Source organism: Megascapheus bottae, chromosome 15 (genome assembly GCF_031878675.1).
Source record: "Megascapheus bottae isolate mThoBot1 chromosome 15, mThoBot2.hap1, whole genome shotgun sequence".
Lineage (NCBI taxonomy): Eukaryota > Metazoa > Chordata > Mammalia > Rodentia > Geomyidae > Megascapheus > Megascapheus bottae.
Genome location: NC_143523.1, coordinates 24,929,712 through 24,944,248, shown reverse-complemented (window position 1 = coordinate 24,944,248; position 14,537 = coordinate 24,929,712). Strand labels below are relative to the sequence as shown.

The following is a 14,537-nucleotide window of genomic DNA, read 5'->3' as shown; positions in this document are numbered from 1 at the left end:
TTCAGATCTCTCAGTCATGCTGTGAGAGAAATATTGTTCAACTCTCAGCCCAGAGACTCCCCGTCCTCTGCTTGGTCCAGCAAAGAAGAGGGAATGCTTAGTCTGGGAGACCACCCTGCACCCATATCCTTCAGGATGACTCCGAGTTGTTTGCCCTCTAATAACTCAAGCACAAGTTTATATCATAAATAGGACACATATTCCCCCTGTGCCCTCCCTGTCCTGGCCAGGGAGCTTGAGGTAGAGCAAGCTTCTTCTTGGCAAGGAAGTTAATACACAACCCATAGGTGAGGGCTGGAGGAGGTCACTGTGACCCTAGTGAGGTTGTCAGGAGCCACCATAATAGATAGAACAACGGGTTCAGGTCACAAGGAAAAAACCTCACAGAGGAAACTTATACAAAGGGGTCACAGAGCTCTTGCAAGCCAACATTTTCAGTCTTGAGGGACATCTTGTATGCAAATTAAGGGCCACCTTACTGTGGACACCCCTCCCCTTCCATGCTCATACACAACAATGTCCACTCCCTTTTTCAGATCATTTTCCGCTCATGCTTGGCTTCCGTAAATGTTTGCTTGATGGAATATGTTTTGGACTCCCCTGCTTGGGTGTAGCACAGACTACACTGGGGCCCACAGTGGGTGGATTTCTTAGAGGAATGAACTGTAGGAGACTCACAGCAGACGCAGCGAGCGGAGTCCCTGGAAGGCCAGAGGAGGGATGCACTGGAGGGCATTGTAGCTGAGAATCCTGTGGGGAGAAAGGAGGAAGCTAGCATGGAGAGGAACGTGTTTCTACCTTCATCTGATAGAGGAGCAAATAAGACTCTGAATGGTGAAAGAACTTCCCTAGGGTCATGTTTTGTTTGTTGGTTTGGTTGGTTGGTTGGTTGTGGGGTTTGAACTCAGAGCCTGAGTGCTGTCTCTGAACTTTTTCTGCTCAGTGCTAGCACTTAAAGCTTTGAGCCACAGCACTAATTCTGGCGGTTAACTGGTGATAAGAGTCTTATGGACTTTCCTGCCCTGGATGTCTTTGAACCCTGATCCTCAGATCTCAGCCTTCCTAGTAGCTAGGATTACGGATGAGCCACAGATGCCTGATAATAAAACTATTTCCCACTTACTAAGAGAAATGAGCCATCTGTAGCAGATGAAAAGCCAGGATTTCTCAACCTCAGCAGTGTTGATAACGCCTGCTCCTGGGCACTGAAGGATGCTCTGCAGTATTCCCGGTTTACCTACTAGAGACCACCAGTACCTCCCCCACCCCCTACTTGTGACAATGACAACATTCTTAGAAATTGTCAAATGTCCCTGGAGGGCAGGTTCTGAGGCTGGGTACACAGCTCCAGGTTAAGGTGGCTTTATTCCTAGGGTCCCTTCCAAGGCCAAGTTTCAGCAGGAAGGAACTATCGCTAGGTTGTCATTAATACTGGGGAATGAGAACCTGATGACTAGCAGATTCTGCAGGCAGACAAATGCCCCAGATAGAAACCTATGGGGGTTGCAGGTCAGGTAGGTCCCTCCTGGCCCTGAGCCCACACTCTGCTCCTAGAGACCAGTATCCTTCCTTTCCCAGGAACTGGCTCCACTCTGTGACCTTAGTAGCCCCTAAGGAAAGCCCATCAGTTCTTGATACATGTTGTATAAGACAGGTGCTGGGAAGGGAAAGGAGAGCCATCTGATGCATCAGGAAAATGCAGGAGATGCAGATCCAGGCCTCTGATCATTGACTTGGGATGGAATTCCAGCCAGCATAACACTTTCCTAGGATAAGGGCATCAAAATGTTCAGAGGGTCTCTGCTCAGGAGTATCCAGGCTGAAAACAATCCCAATACCACAGTAATAAACTGGATGAGGGAAAATATGAAATGTTCCTACAGAGGAACAGCACATTGACAACTTTTTGTACTTTCCCATCAATGTGTTATACTTCACAAGGAACGGATGCTTTTACACTTGACCTTCGCCCAAAGGCTAAGACACCGACAGATATTTTTAAAACTCTTGCAGCTCTTGGGCCGTTCTGGAGGTGCAGAGCAAGCTAGGTGTCCGCGCTCCCCAGCCCTTCCCGCGCCGGGACTCACAGAGTGGTCAGCTGGCTCATATTGGTGAAGGAAGAATTGCTTAAAGAACTGATCTTGTTGTTGCTCAGGTCCCTGGAAAAAGCAAGAGCAGTCTCTGATGAACTCAATCTTGGCTTCCTTATGAGGTTTTTCCTACTATCCTCTCTGACAGCTGCTCCCCATGGCACCAGCGTCTCCCCTCTCCAGAATTTCCCTCTGGCAGACATTCAGTAGATCCAACCTGGTGCTCCTTGTTCCCTACAACCCCGAAACACGCAGCTAGTATCACAGAGGTGCCTCTGACCGTGTTTTTTTTTTTTTTTTACCTCTGTCCCCTCTTCCTAAGTGTTAGCCTGTGACAACCAGCATTACTTCCCTCTGGTTTCTACCTTGGACTCTTAGCTGGTCTCCTCTGGAGTAGACACTGCATCATTGTTTCTATGACACAAATCTGCCCAGTCACAGCCTTAACAAAAACTCCCGCCCTGGATCTCTTCTGCCTGAGGGTCAAACTCTGGCCCTGTCACCACCTGCCCTGGTTTATCAAACTTCCTGAAACGCTGAGCATCCCACTTCTCAGGACATGGCATCCTGCTCAGTCACTCCTTCCCTCTTCAGGAGTATTTGGACCACTGGTTGTGCTGCCTTAGTTCAGGCAGCAGAAAGGCTGGGGGAGTTATAATATGAGGCCTCTTTTCCTAGCACTCTAGCAGCAGCCATAGATACTGTGTTCTAGCCATACTGCTGAAAACATACTTTCAAGTTCACTAAGGAAAGATGGATGCATTGGAGCTACAGAATTCTACATACCAATGTTATTCATACAAGCCAGTCTTTGACCTGATTATTATCAATCCATGGCCAGGATTGTTCTCACAGCAAGACTTTCTCAAGGGAGGAAGTAACATGCTGATTTACACCGGGGAAAGTTCTCAGAAAGAATGTATCACAAGTGGTCTCAGACTAGCATTGGTCCACATGCTGTACGTGAGAGACCCCTCTGCAAACCACACTAAGATGGCCTTTCCTATGGAGGTCGAGTAGAGACAACTGAAGTGAGGTACTAATTAGCTGATCCTCTAGGATTAACACAGGTTTATTCTGTATATTTTCATAGGATAAAAGTGTACACAAGTCTTAGTTACCAACATATAAGAGTCTCACTTCATATTTGGCTTAGGACCTGAGTTGGGCCAGGAAGTTTCCCATCTCCCTCTACTCCTCCCTGACTCCTGTCCTTGGAGTATTACCCACATGAACAACAATCAGGGAGAAAGGCTTAAGGAAGATGGTGTTTGTAAAAATGAAAAGTTGGACCCAAGATAGCCTCGAAGGATGCAATTCCTAGGTGTGACCACAAGATGGCAAACCAGTCAGGTCCGAGCCCAGAATTGGGGTTTGTAGGGAGGAAATTCCTGGATAGCTGAAACCATGGCGGTAAGATAGCCCTCCTGTCGTCTGAAGCACGCATGGGGTCCGGAACCCTGGATACTCACACAAGCTGTAGATACTTGAAGGTGGACAGCTGTCCCGGAACTAGCATGAACTGGTTCCCATCCAAATACCTGAGAACACAGAAGTGTGAGTGCACCCATCCCCCACTGTCACCTACATTTATATCCACGTTTACTGTCATAAATGCAGATATCAAATCCACAGCCAACAGGTGCACATCACACACTCAGTGAAGCAGAGGGGCAAGTGGCAGGCAAGACTGCTTCTGCAGGGCAGAAGGGCAGGGCAGTGGAGGTGCAAGGAAACAGTTTTCCTTGAGAGGCTCCAAGTGGAGGCAGCCAAGGGGCAGTCACCTCACTGCCCTTTATGAATGTAAAAAAAATGGAAATATCTCAAATAGTCAACAAAAGGGGATGTTTATCTCAGTCATAGTCAATTCATCCCACTAGTAAAAAAGAAATCACATTTGTATGAGTTTCCAGGGCAGAGGAGAACTTCATGAGATGACACTAGGTGGAAAACATAATGTTAATCTTTTTTTTTCCAGAATGGAAGGCTTGAACTCAGAGCCTGAGCACTGTCCCTTATCCCTTATCTTTTGCACACAAGGCTAACATTTCACCACTTGAGCTACAGATCCACTTCCAGCCCTGTGGTTGGTTAACTGGAATTAAGAATCTCAGGGACTTCTTTTTGGGGAGAAGAGGGGCCCAGACTGAGCTTTGAACTGCAATCCTCAGATCTCAGCCTTCTGATTGGGTAGGATTACAGGCGTGAGCCATTGGCACCTAGCTTATAATGTTAGTCTTTATTTCGTTTTTAAAATTATCTTTATGTAGTTTCACAAAGGGGTTCTAAGTCAATGTCAGTTGACTTAAAAAATGCATCAGAGAAAAATGCATCATTCTCCTCTCCATCTTTTTTTTGTTTTTTGTTTTTTGTCATGGGGCTTGAACTCGGTCTGGGCGCTGTTCCTGAGCTCTTCAGCTCAAGGCTACCACCCTACTCCTGGAGCCACAGCACCAGTTCCGGTTTTCTAGTGATGAATTAGAGATAAGAGTCTCATGGACTGTAGTGCCCCGGCTGGCATTGAACCACAATCCTCAGATCTCAGCCTCCTGAGTAGCTAAGATTACAAGTGTGTGCCACCGTGCCCAGCTTCTTCTCTATCTCTTGCAACCTCTCCCATCCCTTCAAGTTACCAGGTAAGTAGGAGGAGCTTACTTTTAAGGGTTGAAGCCCTGCCAGGACTTGTATAGAAAGGGAGGTGGAGTCAGTGCTGTGTGTGAAGCCCCGCCTGCTCCTGCTTCATCCTCCGCCCACTGCCTCCCCCTCTCAGGAAATACCCCCCTCTATCCTCTCCCCTAGCCTAGGAGGGGAGAGCAAGACTTAGGGCTACTCACAGTTCTGTGACATTTTTGGGGATGCCTCTCGGCAGAGCCTGGAGGTGCTTGTTGCTGCATCTGACCACAGTGTCGAGACAGGCACACTCCTGGGGGCACTGTGGCCGGGGCAGGCAGCTCCCCTCCTCCTGACCTAGGGGGAGAGGCACAGTGTTCAGGGTCAGTATGTGTCCCCCTATGGGCCGGGCCAAGCTGCTGGCACCAAAACAGAAGCCCATGTCTGACACTACCTCAGCCACTGTGCAGTCTTTTTGCTGCCTGCATACTCTCCCAACACCAAGGGACGACATCTTCTAGAGACTGGCTCTCTCCTTCCTCAGACCCAAGGGGGCCTGAGCACGGCAGGGGAGGAGGACATAGCCATGCAATTTCTTCATCAGCTACTGTTGCCTCACATAGTACCAATGCAGTAAAGGGTTGTCATTATCACCCCCTAGGATGCATGCAATGAGGACAGAGGGTTGTGTTCCTTCTTTTTCTTTTCCATTCCCTGGAAAAGCCCAGTACCCAGCATAATACCAGCAATAAGCAGCCATCCAAATAGAGGGAGAGCAAGTGAATGAATGAATGAATGAATGAATTTCCACCTCACTGAGCAAGTGAATGAATGAATGAATTCCCACTGGTTAAGAGGTTGAATGGTTTGCCGCAGGACTGGCCAGAGGCCTTGTGAGGTCTGGGTGCTTGTCTGACTAATGCAGACACTCTAACCACCTCTTCATCAATCCATTCACTTACTAGCGATCACTCAGGCTCCTGGCTCATGCCTGAAATTCTACTGACTCAGGAGGCAGTGATCTAAGGATCCTGGTTTGAAGCCAGCCCAGGTAGAAAAGTGTGAAAGTCTTACTTCTAATGAACTAACAAAAGGTAGAAGTGTGGCTCGAGTGGTAGAGCACCAGTCTTGAGAAAACAAAAAAAGCCAAACAAGAGCACAAAGCCCTGAGTTCAAGCCCCAGTACTGGCATAGAGACAAAGAAAAGAAGATCTCATTGCTTGTGGAGGACATGATAACCTCAGAAGCCTGGAGTGGCCAGCCAGGAGTAGATCTGGGAAAACCATATATAAAGAAAATGTTTCCATGACTCTGAATAATGAGGTGTAGGTAAAGTTACTTCCTTCTATCCACATCTGCCAGTATTGTTGTTTTAGTGCCTATTTGAGCTTTTTGGCTCAAGACTAATACTCTACACTTGAGCCACACACAGTTCCTTTTCTGGCTTTTCAGTGATCGATTGGAGATAAGAGCCTCATGGACTTTCCTGTCCAGGCTGGCTTTGAACCACAATCCTCAGGGCTCAGCCTCCTGAGCAGCTAGGATTGCAGGTGGGCAAATGATAAGCTTGTTGTTATTGGCCTTATAATTACAGAGTCACCTCCGGACAGAGGCAACTCTCCCCCCCCCCCCGCATCTCACCCCACTTCCCAGGGGTCCAGGAAGGTACTGCCCACTCCTCCTCCTCCTCCAGACCTGCCTGCCCTGTCTAGCCACCCAGGGCCATGAGTTACCTTCCTCACACCTGAAGTCAGGGAAGGCCACATCCTGCAGAGGAATCTGCCGCAAGAAGTCTGGGTTCTGGCACCGGGGGTTCCCGGTCACAATCTTCCTTCTCCTCAGCCAGTCACCCAGCCAGGCCAGCTGGCAGTTACAGTTGAAAGGGTTGGCCAGAAGGTTTCTGGGAAAGTTAAAAGGAGGCCATGAAGACACTCTGCCCAGGCCTCTGCACTCACCACCATAGGACCTGACATACTGGCCACCAACACTTCTTCCCAGACTACTGACGGCCACCCCGAGGATCAGCCAATGGAAGGAGAGATAGAAGTGGAACGTGTGGCAGCCACATTCTTCCCCCACCCTCAAGGTAAGACCCCAGACCATCCCTAGGGATGGCAGCAGCTCCTGGGGTCCAGGTGGCACCTTCCGGAGCCCCCAGCCTGCATGTCTCCTGGAGACAAGACTTACAGTGTGGAGAGGGCCTGGAGGGTGTCAAAGGCCCCAGGGGAGATGGTAGTGATGTGATTGTCATACAGTGAGAGGAGTCGGACATTGCGCAGGCCTGTGAAGCTGTCGTTATGGATACAGCTGATGCGGTTGTTCCTCAGCATCCTGGGGGATTGGAAGGAAAGGAGCCATGAGAGAGGAAGGGAGCCCTGGGCCATGCCCCACCTCTGTCTGCTTGTGTCCTGAGGGAACAGTTACCACCAGCTAGTTCAGGATGCTCCTGTAGAGGCCCCAGCCACAGAGGGGGAATGTGACACCTGCCAGGGCCTGGGGACACCCATGCTGGCCTCCAGAGCATCCTGTTTCTGCCTCCCCTCTCCATCCTACAGTATAGGCCACTGTATCTTGCCTTCACTCCCAGTGGCCCAGGCTTCTCTTCATCTCTAGGCCACACCTGGCTTGGCTAAAATATTTCTGCAGTCCTTCCTCCTCGCCTCTATCTGGAACCAACTCTGTCTATCTTCAGAGATCTGGCTCAGTCCCCCACCACAACCAGAAATGAAAGCAATGCCCAGGGCACCTAAGCAATGTCAAATTCCTGCCTATCGAATTGAGGAGGAATTCAGACTATGATGATAATAGCAATAATAATAATAATAATAATGCCAGGGTCAACAAGATGGTGGGGGAGTGGGCCCTTTCGTGTACAGCTGGCAGGGTGGTGACCTGGGTCCCTGCATTTGGTGAGAGGGCTGAGAGTTGGTGGCTCATGCCTGCGATCCTAGCTACTTAGGAGGCTGAGATCTGGGGATCTCAATTTGAAACTAGTCATCTCAACCGAAAATTCCATGAGACTCTTAGCTCCAATTAACTAGCCAAAGTCCAGACGTACAGTGCAGGTCAAGTGGTAGAGAACTATCTTGGTAAAGCCAAGAAAGAATGAAAAACTCTGAGTTCACATCCCAGTACCAGCACATATGCACACACACACACACACACACACACACACACACACACACACACACACACACACACACTGGATACAAAGGCACTTATGCTTCTACCTTGAGAATGTCATGGTAATGGATTGCTGTGGCTGGACTCTGGATTTATGATAAAGACCCTAATCACATCATTGCTCAAAATGTGAACATTGTAACTAGTCTAAACTGACAGCAATGAGAGGCTGGCTGGTCGCGGGCAGGGTGGGATTGTGGCTTGGTGGTAGAGCGCTCGCCTCTCTCACCCTCACCCCTTCCCTTCGGCGTACACGGCATGTTTGCACCCCAGACCCCCGCACTCACAGGGTGCGCAGGCCGTCCAGACCCCGGAACATGCCACTCCGGATGGACTCCAGTTGGTTGGCCGTCAGATGTAGTTCACTGACAGAGGATGCGCCCTCGAATGTCCCATCTTCAATTTCTGATATCTTGTTGTTGCTTAGGTTTCTGGAGAGAGAGATGGGGAGGGGGGTGGGATTCTAATCACCTGTGCGCAGAAGCCCCCTCCTTTCCCACACCCACCCCTGCTCCGCATGGAGCCCCTCACGCCTCCAGGAGGAGTCCCGGCCCCAGTGTTTTCCTCTCCATCTTGGTTCAGCATTCTAACACGTGCCCTCCCATGCACCACCCCGCAACTCACATTTTCTTCAGGTGTGTAAGTTTCTTAAACATCCCTGTGGCCTCGAGGATGGAGATGTCATTGTTACTCAGCCGCCTAGAAGAGGCACGGAAGAGAATACACACCACTGAAGGATGAGGTGAAAACATCTCCCAGAGCGGCCTCCAGGGAGGATTTCTTCAGTAAGCACTGGCAGTGGGGGAGAGGTAAATAGGAATGTGTGTGTGTGTGTGCGCGCGCACGCGCGCATGGGGCAGTAATGCAGCTGGAAATCAGGGTCTTTCTTCTATTGTCCTTTGGCTTTTTCCTCACAGCTCGTGCTCTACCACTTGAATCACATTCCCAGTCTGTGAAGAGGATTTTTGTTGTTGTTGCCCTTCATGGGACTTGAACTCAAAGCCCTTTCTGCTCAAAGCTAGCCCCCTACCACTTTGAGCCACACTCCACTTCCAGTCTTCTGGTGATTAATTGGAGATGAGAGTCTCATGGACTTTTCTGCTTGGGCTGATTTTGAACTGCAATCCTTAGATCTCAGCCTCCTGAGTAGCTACAATTACAGGAGTGAGCCACCAGTACCCAGCTTGAAGAGGGCATTTTTAACATTTAAAAATGCCATGCAAACTTGCCTACACATAAATGGCATGCATGTCATGCAATTGTCTCTGTATAAACATATATGTACAAATTTTTTGGTTTTTTTGAGTCAGAACCTTGCTGTGTATGCCAGGTTGGCCCTGAACTGGCCATCCCACTATCCCAGCCTTCCAAAAGCTGGGGTTACAGGTATGTATCACTACACCCAGCATAATTCATATTTTTAGATAAAGAAGAACAACAGAAGATATCATATGCTCCAATTTTGCTAATAGAATCATGTCCCCTAAAAAAAAAAAGACAAACATGTCAGTGAGGAAAGCCAGTCCTGGCTCAGGGACTTTTCTGAGAGCAGTGGAGGCAGGCATAGAGAGCTGCAGGTGAGGTCTGTGTTCTGCCAGAGGTGGCAGCTGGCATACACAAGGGTCTCCTATGGCTCCCCTAAACAGTGCTGGCCCAGGGCTTGGGGGGAGGCAGGTAGGCAGGTAGGTGGGCTGTGGGGTGGGCGGGCAAGCAGAGGGCCTCACAGCTCAGCCGTGGACTGGGGAACGCGCTCAGGGATCTTGGACAGCTTCAGGCTGGAGCATTCCACCACACTGGCCTCACAGCGGCACTTGTGGGGACAGGTGACATCGCTGCTGCACTCGCTGTTCAGGTGGTAATCTTCGGTACCTGTGGTGACAGACAGGCTGGGCTAAGGGCCAGGACAGTTTCCAGGCAGCTGTGATGAACCCATGGACTCCCAAAGTCTGTAGCCAGGCCACCCACTGCCAACATCCCTTGCACCTGGCTGCCTGGGGTCCCCTCAGTCTCCTACCTGGGATGAAATACTGCTCTTTGGCTGGGGAGAGAAACAGACACACATGACGTAGGAGCATCAGGCCCCATCCCCTCCATGATGTGCTGGAGCCGTGCCTCTCCCCTCCCGCATCGCTGTCCCTCTGCCCTGCATCAGATGACTTTACAGAGCACTTGTGCCCTCGCCCATGCCAGCACCGGGCAACAGCACACCCCATTAAGCCTCTTGTCATGGTACAAGCAGACACTGTGTCAACCTGGAAAAAGGGCATTGGGTGAGAGTGGCATTGGGCCCCAGGACCAGCTCCAGGCTCAGAGTCTAACCCACACTGTCCCCCACCAGAGAACAGGTAACGTGCCAGGCCCCAGGTCTCCTAAATGTCCTGTGGGACTTGAGAGCTGGTCCAGGAGTGGAGGGACCGGGCATTGTCTTTGGGGCTGGGTAAGTCTAGTAAAATGAAGGGTGAGACAGAAAGCCATTCCCATTGGCCAGCAAGGCTCTCAAGTGGCCAGGAACACTCTCATTGGAGGAACTGGCAAACAGACAGCCTCTACCTGAGCACCGGAACTTCTTGCTCTTGATCTGCCCAATGCGCTTGTTGGCAAGGCGCCGGGGGCTGGCACAGCGGGCCCCGCTGGTCTCGATGGGGTTGGTGCGCAGGAAGTCCGCCAGCCACTTGAGGTTACAGTCACAGATGAAAGGGTTCTGGGCCAGATGCCTGTCGGAAGGGAGAGGGTCAGCCGTTAAGAGACCAGTGATTGCACGTATGGCCATCTAGGACCAAGACCTGGGGCTGGCCTTGGGAGAATGGGGGGGGCTGACCACTGGGGTGACCCTGACACCTATGGAAACACCTTCCATTAGGTCACATCAGGAAAGGACCTTTTGAGGTTTGGGGCTTTTTAGAGGAAAGATAGAACTGACTACTGAATCAGTCTCCCTCCAATCCCCACTATCAACCCCTGGACATTGCACAAGCATGGACGGAGAAAGAAAGGGCCCAGAGTCTGGAAAGAGCACTGGAAATGCCTCCAAGAGAACAAGGGGAGGTTCAGAGAGGGTGGTGGCAGTGGCCTTTGGGTCTCCCCAAAGGTCTCTGGATCCTGGTTCCTTTTCCTGCAGACCTGGGCAGCCATAACCATTATCTGGGAGAAGAAACAGGGTCAGATGGAAAGGCGAGGCCTATCAGAGTCTCTGGGGCTGCACAGAGAGCCACCATTTCTGGACTATCTACCTGAGGGAGGGACACCACCCACCCAGAATGCCCTGCTCAGAGCTCTCTAAGCTGTGACACCCAGAGCGGAACATTCCTGCCCCAGTCCTGCACCTGACTCCATATTTTCCCATAGGACATGGGTACAGAGCAGGGGTCAGCTTCCCCATCTGAGAGACATGCTGTGAGGCATCTGACTTACTGGCCTCATCCCACTCCCTGCTAGCAGTGGCAGTGCTCTCAAAGCTGAATCATGAATCCTTAGCATGTCCTCAGCTCATCAAGACTGTGGCAGTTCTCCCCTATCCATCACTGCCTGGGACCTGACTTTTGGTCAGAACCTCTGCTGGCCCAGCCTTCTCCTTGATTCATGCCTGAGTCCTAGCTCCTCTCAGCTTTGCCAGGTAAGCCAGGCCCCTCCTGCTCCTCTGCATCCAGCCCGGCATTTATTCAGTTTGCACAGGAGGGAGGTGGATGCTGATGATCTAAAATATGGCAGGAAATGCAAACCAAAACTGCATCATGGGCTGGGCCTGGTGCCCACTCCTGTGATTCACCATTCAGGAGTTAGAAGCCGAATTCTGAGGTGAAATCCTGCCTCAACACACACACACACACACACACACACACACACACACACACACACACACAAATTAACAACACTGCAATTTATCTCACTCTAGTCACAACAGCTATTATGAAGGAAACAAACAAGTACTGGTAAGCATGTGTGGGGAAAGGGGATCCACACACACCAATAATAGAAATGTCAATTAGTGCAGCTGCTATGGAAATCAGTATGGAGGTTCTGCAAAATACTGAAACTAGAACTACCGTATGTTCCCATACCAGTGCCCAACAGGACAGACCTCAAACCTTTATGAAAGGAGGAGGTCACAAAGAATCGCCTATTGAATGATTCCATTGTGTGAATTGCCAGGAAAGGCAAAGCCCAGAGCAGAAAGTGGGCCAGTGGTTTGCATGAGAGTGAGAGGGGAATGGGGGCTGCAAATTGGCTTAAGGGATTTGGGGATGGGGGACAGAAATTGTCTAAAGTTGAGTCACAGTGGTAGTTGAATAGCTCTGTGAATTTACTAAAAGTCATCGAGTTACTCATTTACAGCCAGAAAATTTCATGTAAGTTATATCTCTATAAAGTTGGGGGTTTGTTTGTGCATGTCTTGCTATGTTGCCTTGGCTGGCTTTGAACTTTTAATCCCTAGTGATCCACTAGTCTCAGACACCTGAGAAGCTAGAAGTACAGACAAATATTGCTGCACCCAACTAATAAAGGTGTTTTGTTTTTCGTTTTGTTTCATTTCTTAAGTGCTCTGAGTTAACCTCAAACACTGCTTAGAGTTAATCTCTAAGTTACGATCCTTCCTGCCTCTACCTTGTAAGAATCCAAGATTACACACATGTGCCTTTATACCTGGCTTTAATGGCTATTTCCTTTATGAAAAAGGGCAACTTCCAGCATATTTCCTAATGCAAGTCTACCAAATCCTCTTGCCAGTCAAACCTGAACCTAAACCCTAGCTCCTAGATCCAATTTTTAATCTGTTAAAACGTAAGGAAGCTAGAGAACCAAGTCCAGGCTGTGGAAAACTCTATAGTCAATGGCACAATGTCTTTAACAAGTAGATGATGGGGACAAAAGGAGATTGAGAGGATAACTTTGCTCTGGGTTTTTTTCATATATTTTTATTGTAATTAATAGAAGGGTTACATTATATTCACCAGATAGAAGGTGCATTACTTCACATACATTGATACCCTTTCTCATGTCTTGTCTGTTTTTTTGTTTGTTTTTTAGGTTGGTCATGGGACTTGAACAGCTTGGGCGCTGTCTCTGAGCTCTTCAGCTCCCCCTTGAGCCACAACGACACTTCCAGTTTTCTTCTAGTGGTTAATTGGAAATAAGAGTCTCATATTCTTTTGTGCTCAGGCTGGCTTTGAACTATGACCCTCAGATCTCAGAGGCCTGAGTAGCTAGGGTTACAGGTGTGAGCTACCGCGCCCAGCTTGCTCTGGTTTGGGCATGGAATGTTGCCCCAGACTCTGCTCTTGTGCTGCACCACATCTCCAGCTGGTGGTGCGATTTAAGGAAAAGGTGAAAACTGAGACAGTAGGGCCTAGCTGGAAGAAGTAGATCTCTAGAGTGGTATCTTGTCCTTGGCCTCTCCCTCTTCTTCTTTCTTCCTCTCCCTCCCTACTTCTCTATGTTTCTGTCTTTCTCTCCCCCATCCCCTCACCTGTCCACACATATCCCTACATCATGATGAACTGCCTGAGCACATGGGCTGAAATATAGATTTAGGGATTAAAAAAAACTCACTCAAGGGACACATCAATTAGTATTAGCCAATCATGGCAAAGGGCTTATTAAATCCTGATGCCAACAGAGTATAAAATGGTATAATATGAGATGCACTGAAGTTCAAACATTAGATATTTGATGAGAACAAGGAATTAATTTTTAAGGGTTTTTTTTTTGCCAGTCCTGGCTTGAACTTGGGACCTGAGCACTGTCCTTGGGCATTCCTCAAGGCTAGAGCTCTACCACTTGAGCCACAGCACCACTTCTGGATTTTTTCTATGTATGTGGTACCAAGGAATCGACCCCAGGTCTTCGTGCATGCTAGGCAAGCACTCTACCACTAGGCCAAACTCCCGGCCCCTAATTTTTAAGTTTTCAGCCATAGTAATCTTGCAGATTTTTGTTGCTGTTGTTTATTTGTCTTGCAGTGCTAGAGCTGGAACCCAGGGCCTCACACATGCTGGGTAAGTGCCCACCACTGAGCTACAACCCAGGTTCCCATTTGTGTTGTTAAAGAATGCTTGCCTATTAGAGAGGTGGATAAAGTATGAATAGATGCAAATGATGTCTGGGATTTACTTCTAAGTGAAGGGCCAGGTGCCAGTGGCTCATACTTTTAATGCTAGCTACTCAGGATGCTGAGATTTGAGAATCACAGTTTGAAGCCAGCCTAGGTGGAAAGTCCATGAGACTCCTATTTCCAGTTAATCACCAAAAAGCCAGAAGTAGAGCTTTAGCTAAGCACCAGCCTTGAGCATTAAAGCTCAGGGACAGTGCCTAGGCCATGAGTTCAAGCCCCAGGACCAGCACCAAACAAAACAAAACAATGGAGTGAAACTGGGCCAGTGGCTCACACCTGTAATTCTAGTTACTCAGGAGGGTGAAATCTGAGGATCATGGTTTTAAACCAGTCTAAGCAAAAGAGTCCATGAGACGTCCGATTAACCAGTAAAAAGTCAAAAGTGGAGCTATGTTTGGTTCAAATGGTAGAGCACCTGCATTGAGTGAAAATGCTAAGGACCAAACAAAACCTAGGCCCTGAATTCAAGGTCCAGTAGTTACACACACACACACACACACACACACACACACACACACACACACACAGAGTGGCTTAGAAGTGGG

General features: G+C 49.1%; 1 protein-coding gene across 3 annotated transcripts in view; it reads right to left on the bottom strand.

Annotated features, from left to right (window-relative positions):
• Nucleotides 1–14,537, bottom strand: part of Slit1 (slit guidance ligand 1) — a 137,147-nt gene that overhangs the window by 24,289 nt on the left and 98,321 nt on the right. For all 3 annotated transcript variants that reach the window (XR_016537813.1, XM_090346152.1, XM_090346153.1), the window contains exons 14-24: nt 10,434–10,597; nt 9,898–9,921; nt 9,608–9,752; nt 8,508–8,582; nt 8,171–8,314; nt 6,888–7,031; nt 6,434–6,600; nt 4,925–5,057; nt 3,563–3,631; nt 2,088–2,159; nt 679–750 (exon numbers count right to left, since the gene is read on the bottom strand). Coding sequence is in view for 2 of the 3 variants with exons in the window: in XM_090346152.1 (XP_090202278.1) it covers nt 679–750; nt 2,088–2,159; nt 3,563–3,631; nt 4,925–5,057; nt 6,434–6,600; nt 6,888–7,031; nt 8,171–8,314; nt 8,508–8,582; nt 9,608–9,752; nt 9,898–9,921; nt 10,434–10,597 (1,209 nt within the window). In the remaining variant the exon portion in view is untranslated. The remainder of the gene's footprint in view (nt 1–678; nt 751–2,087; nt 2,160–3,562; nt 3,632–4,924; nt 5,058–6,433; nt 6,601–6,887; nt 7,032–8,170; nt 8,315–8,507; nt 8,583–9,607; nt 9,753–9,897; nt 9,922–10,433; nt 10,598–14,537) is intronic.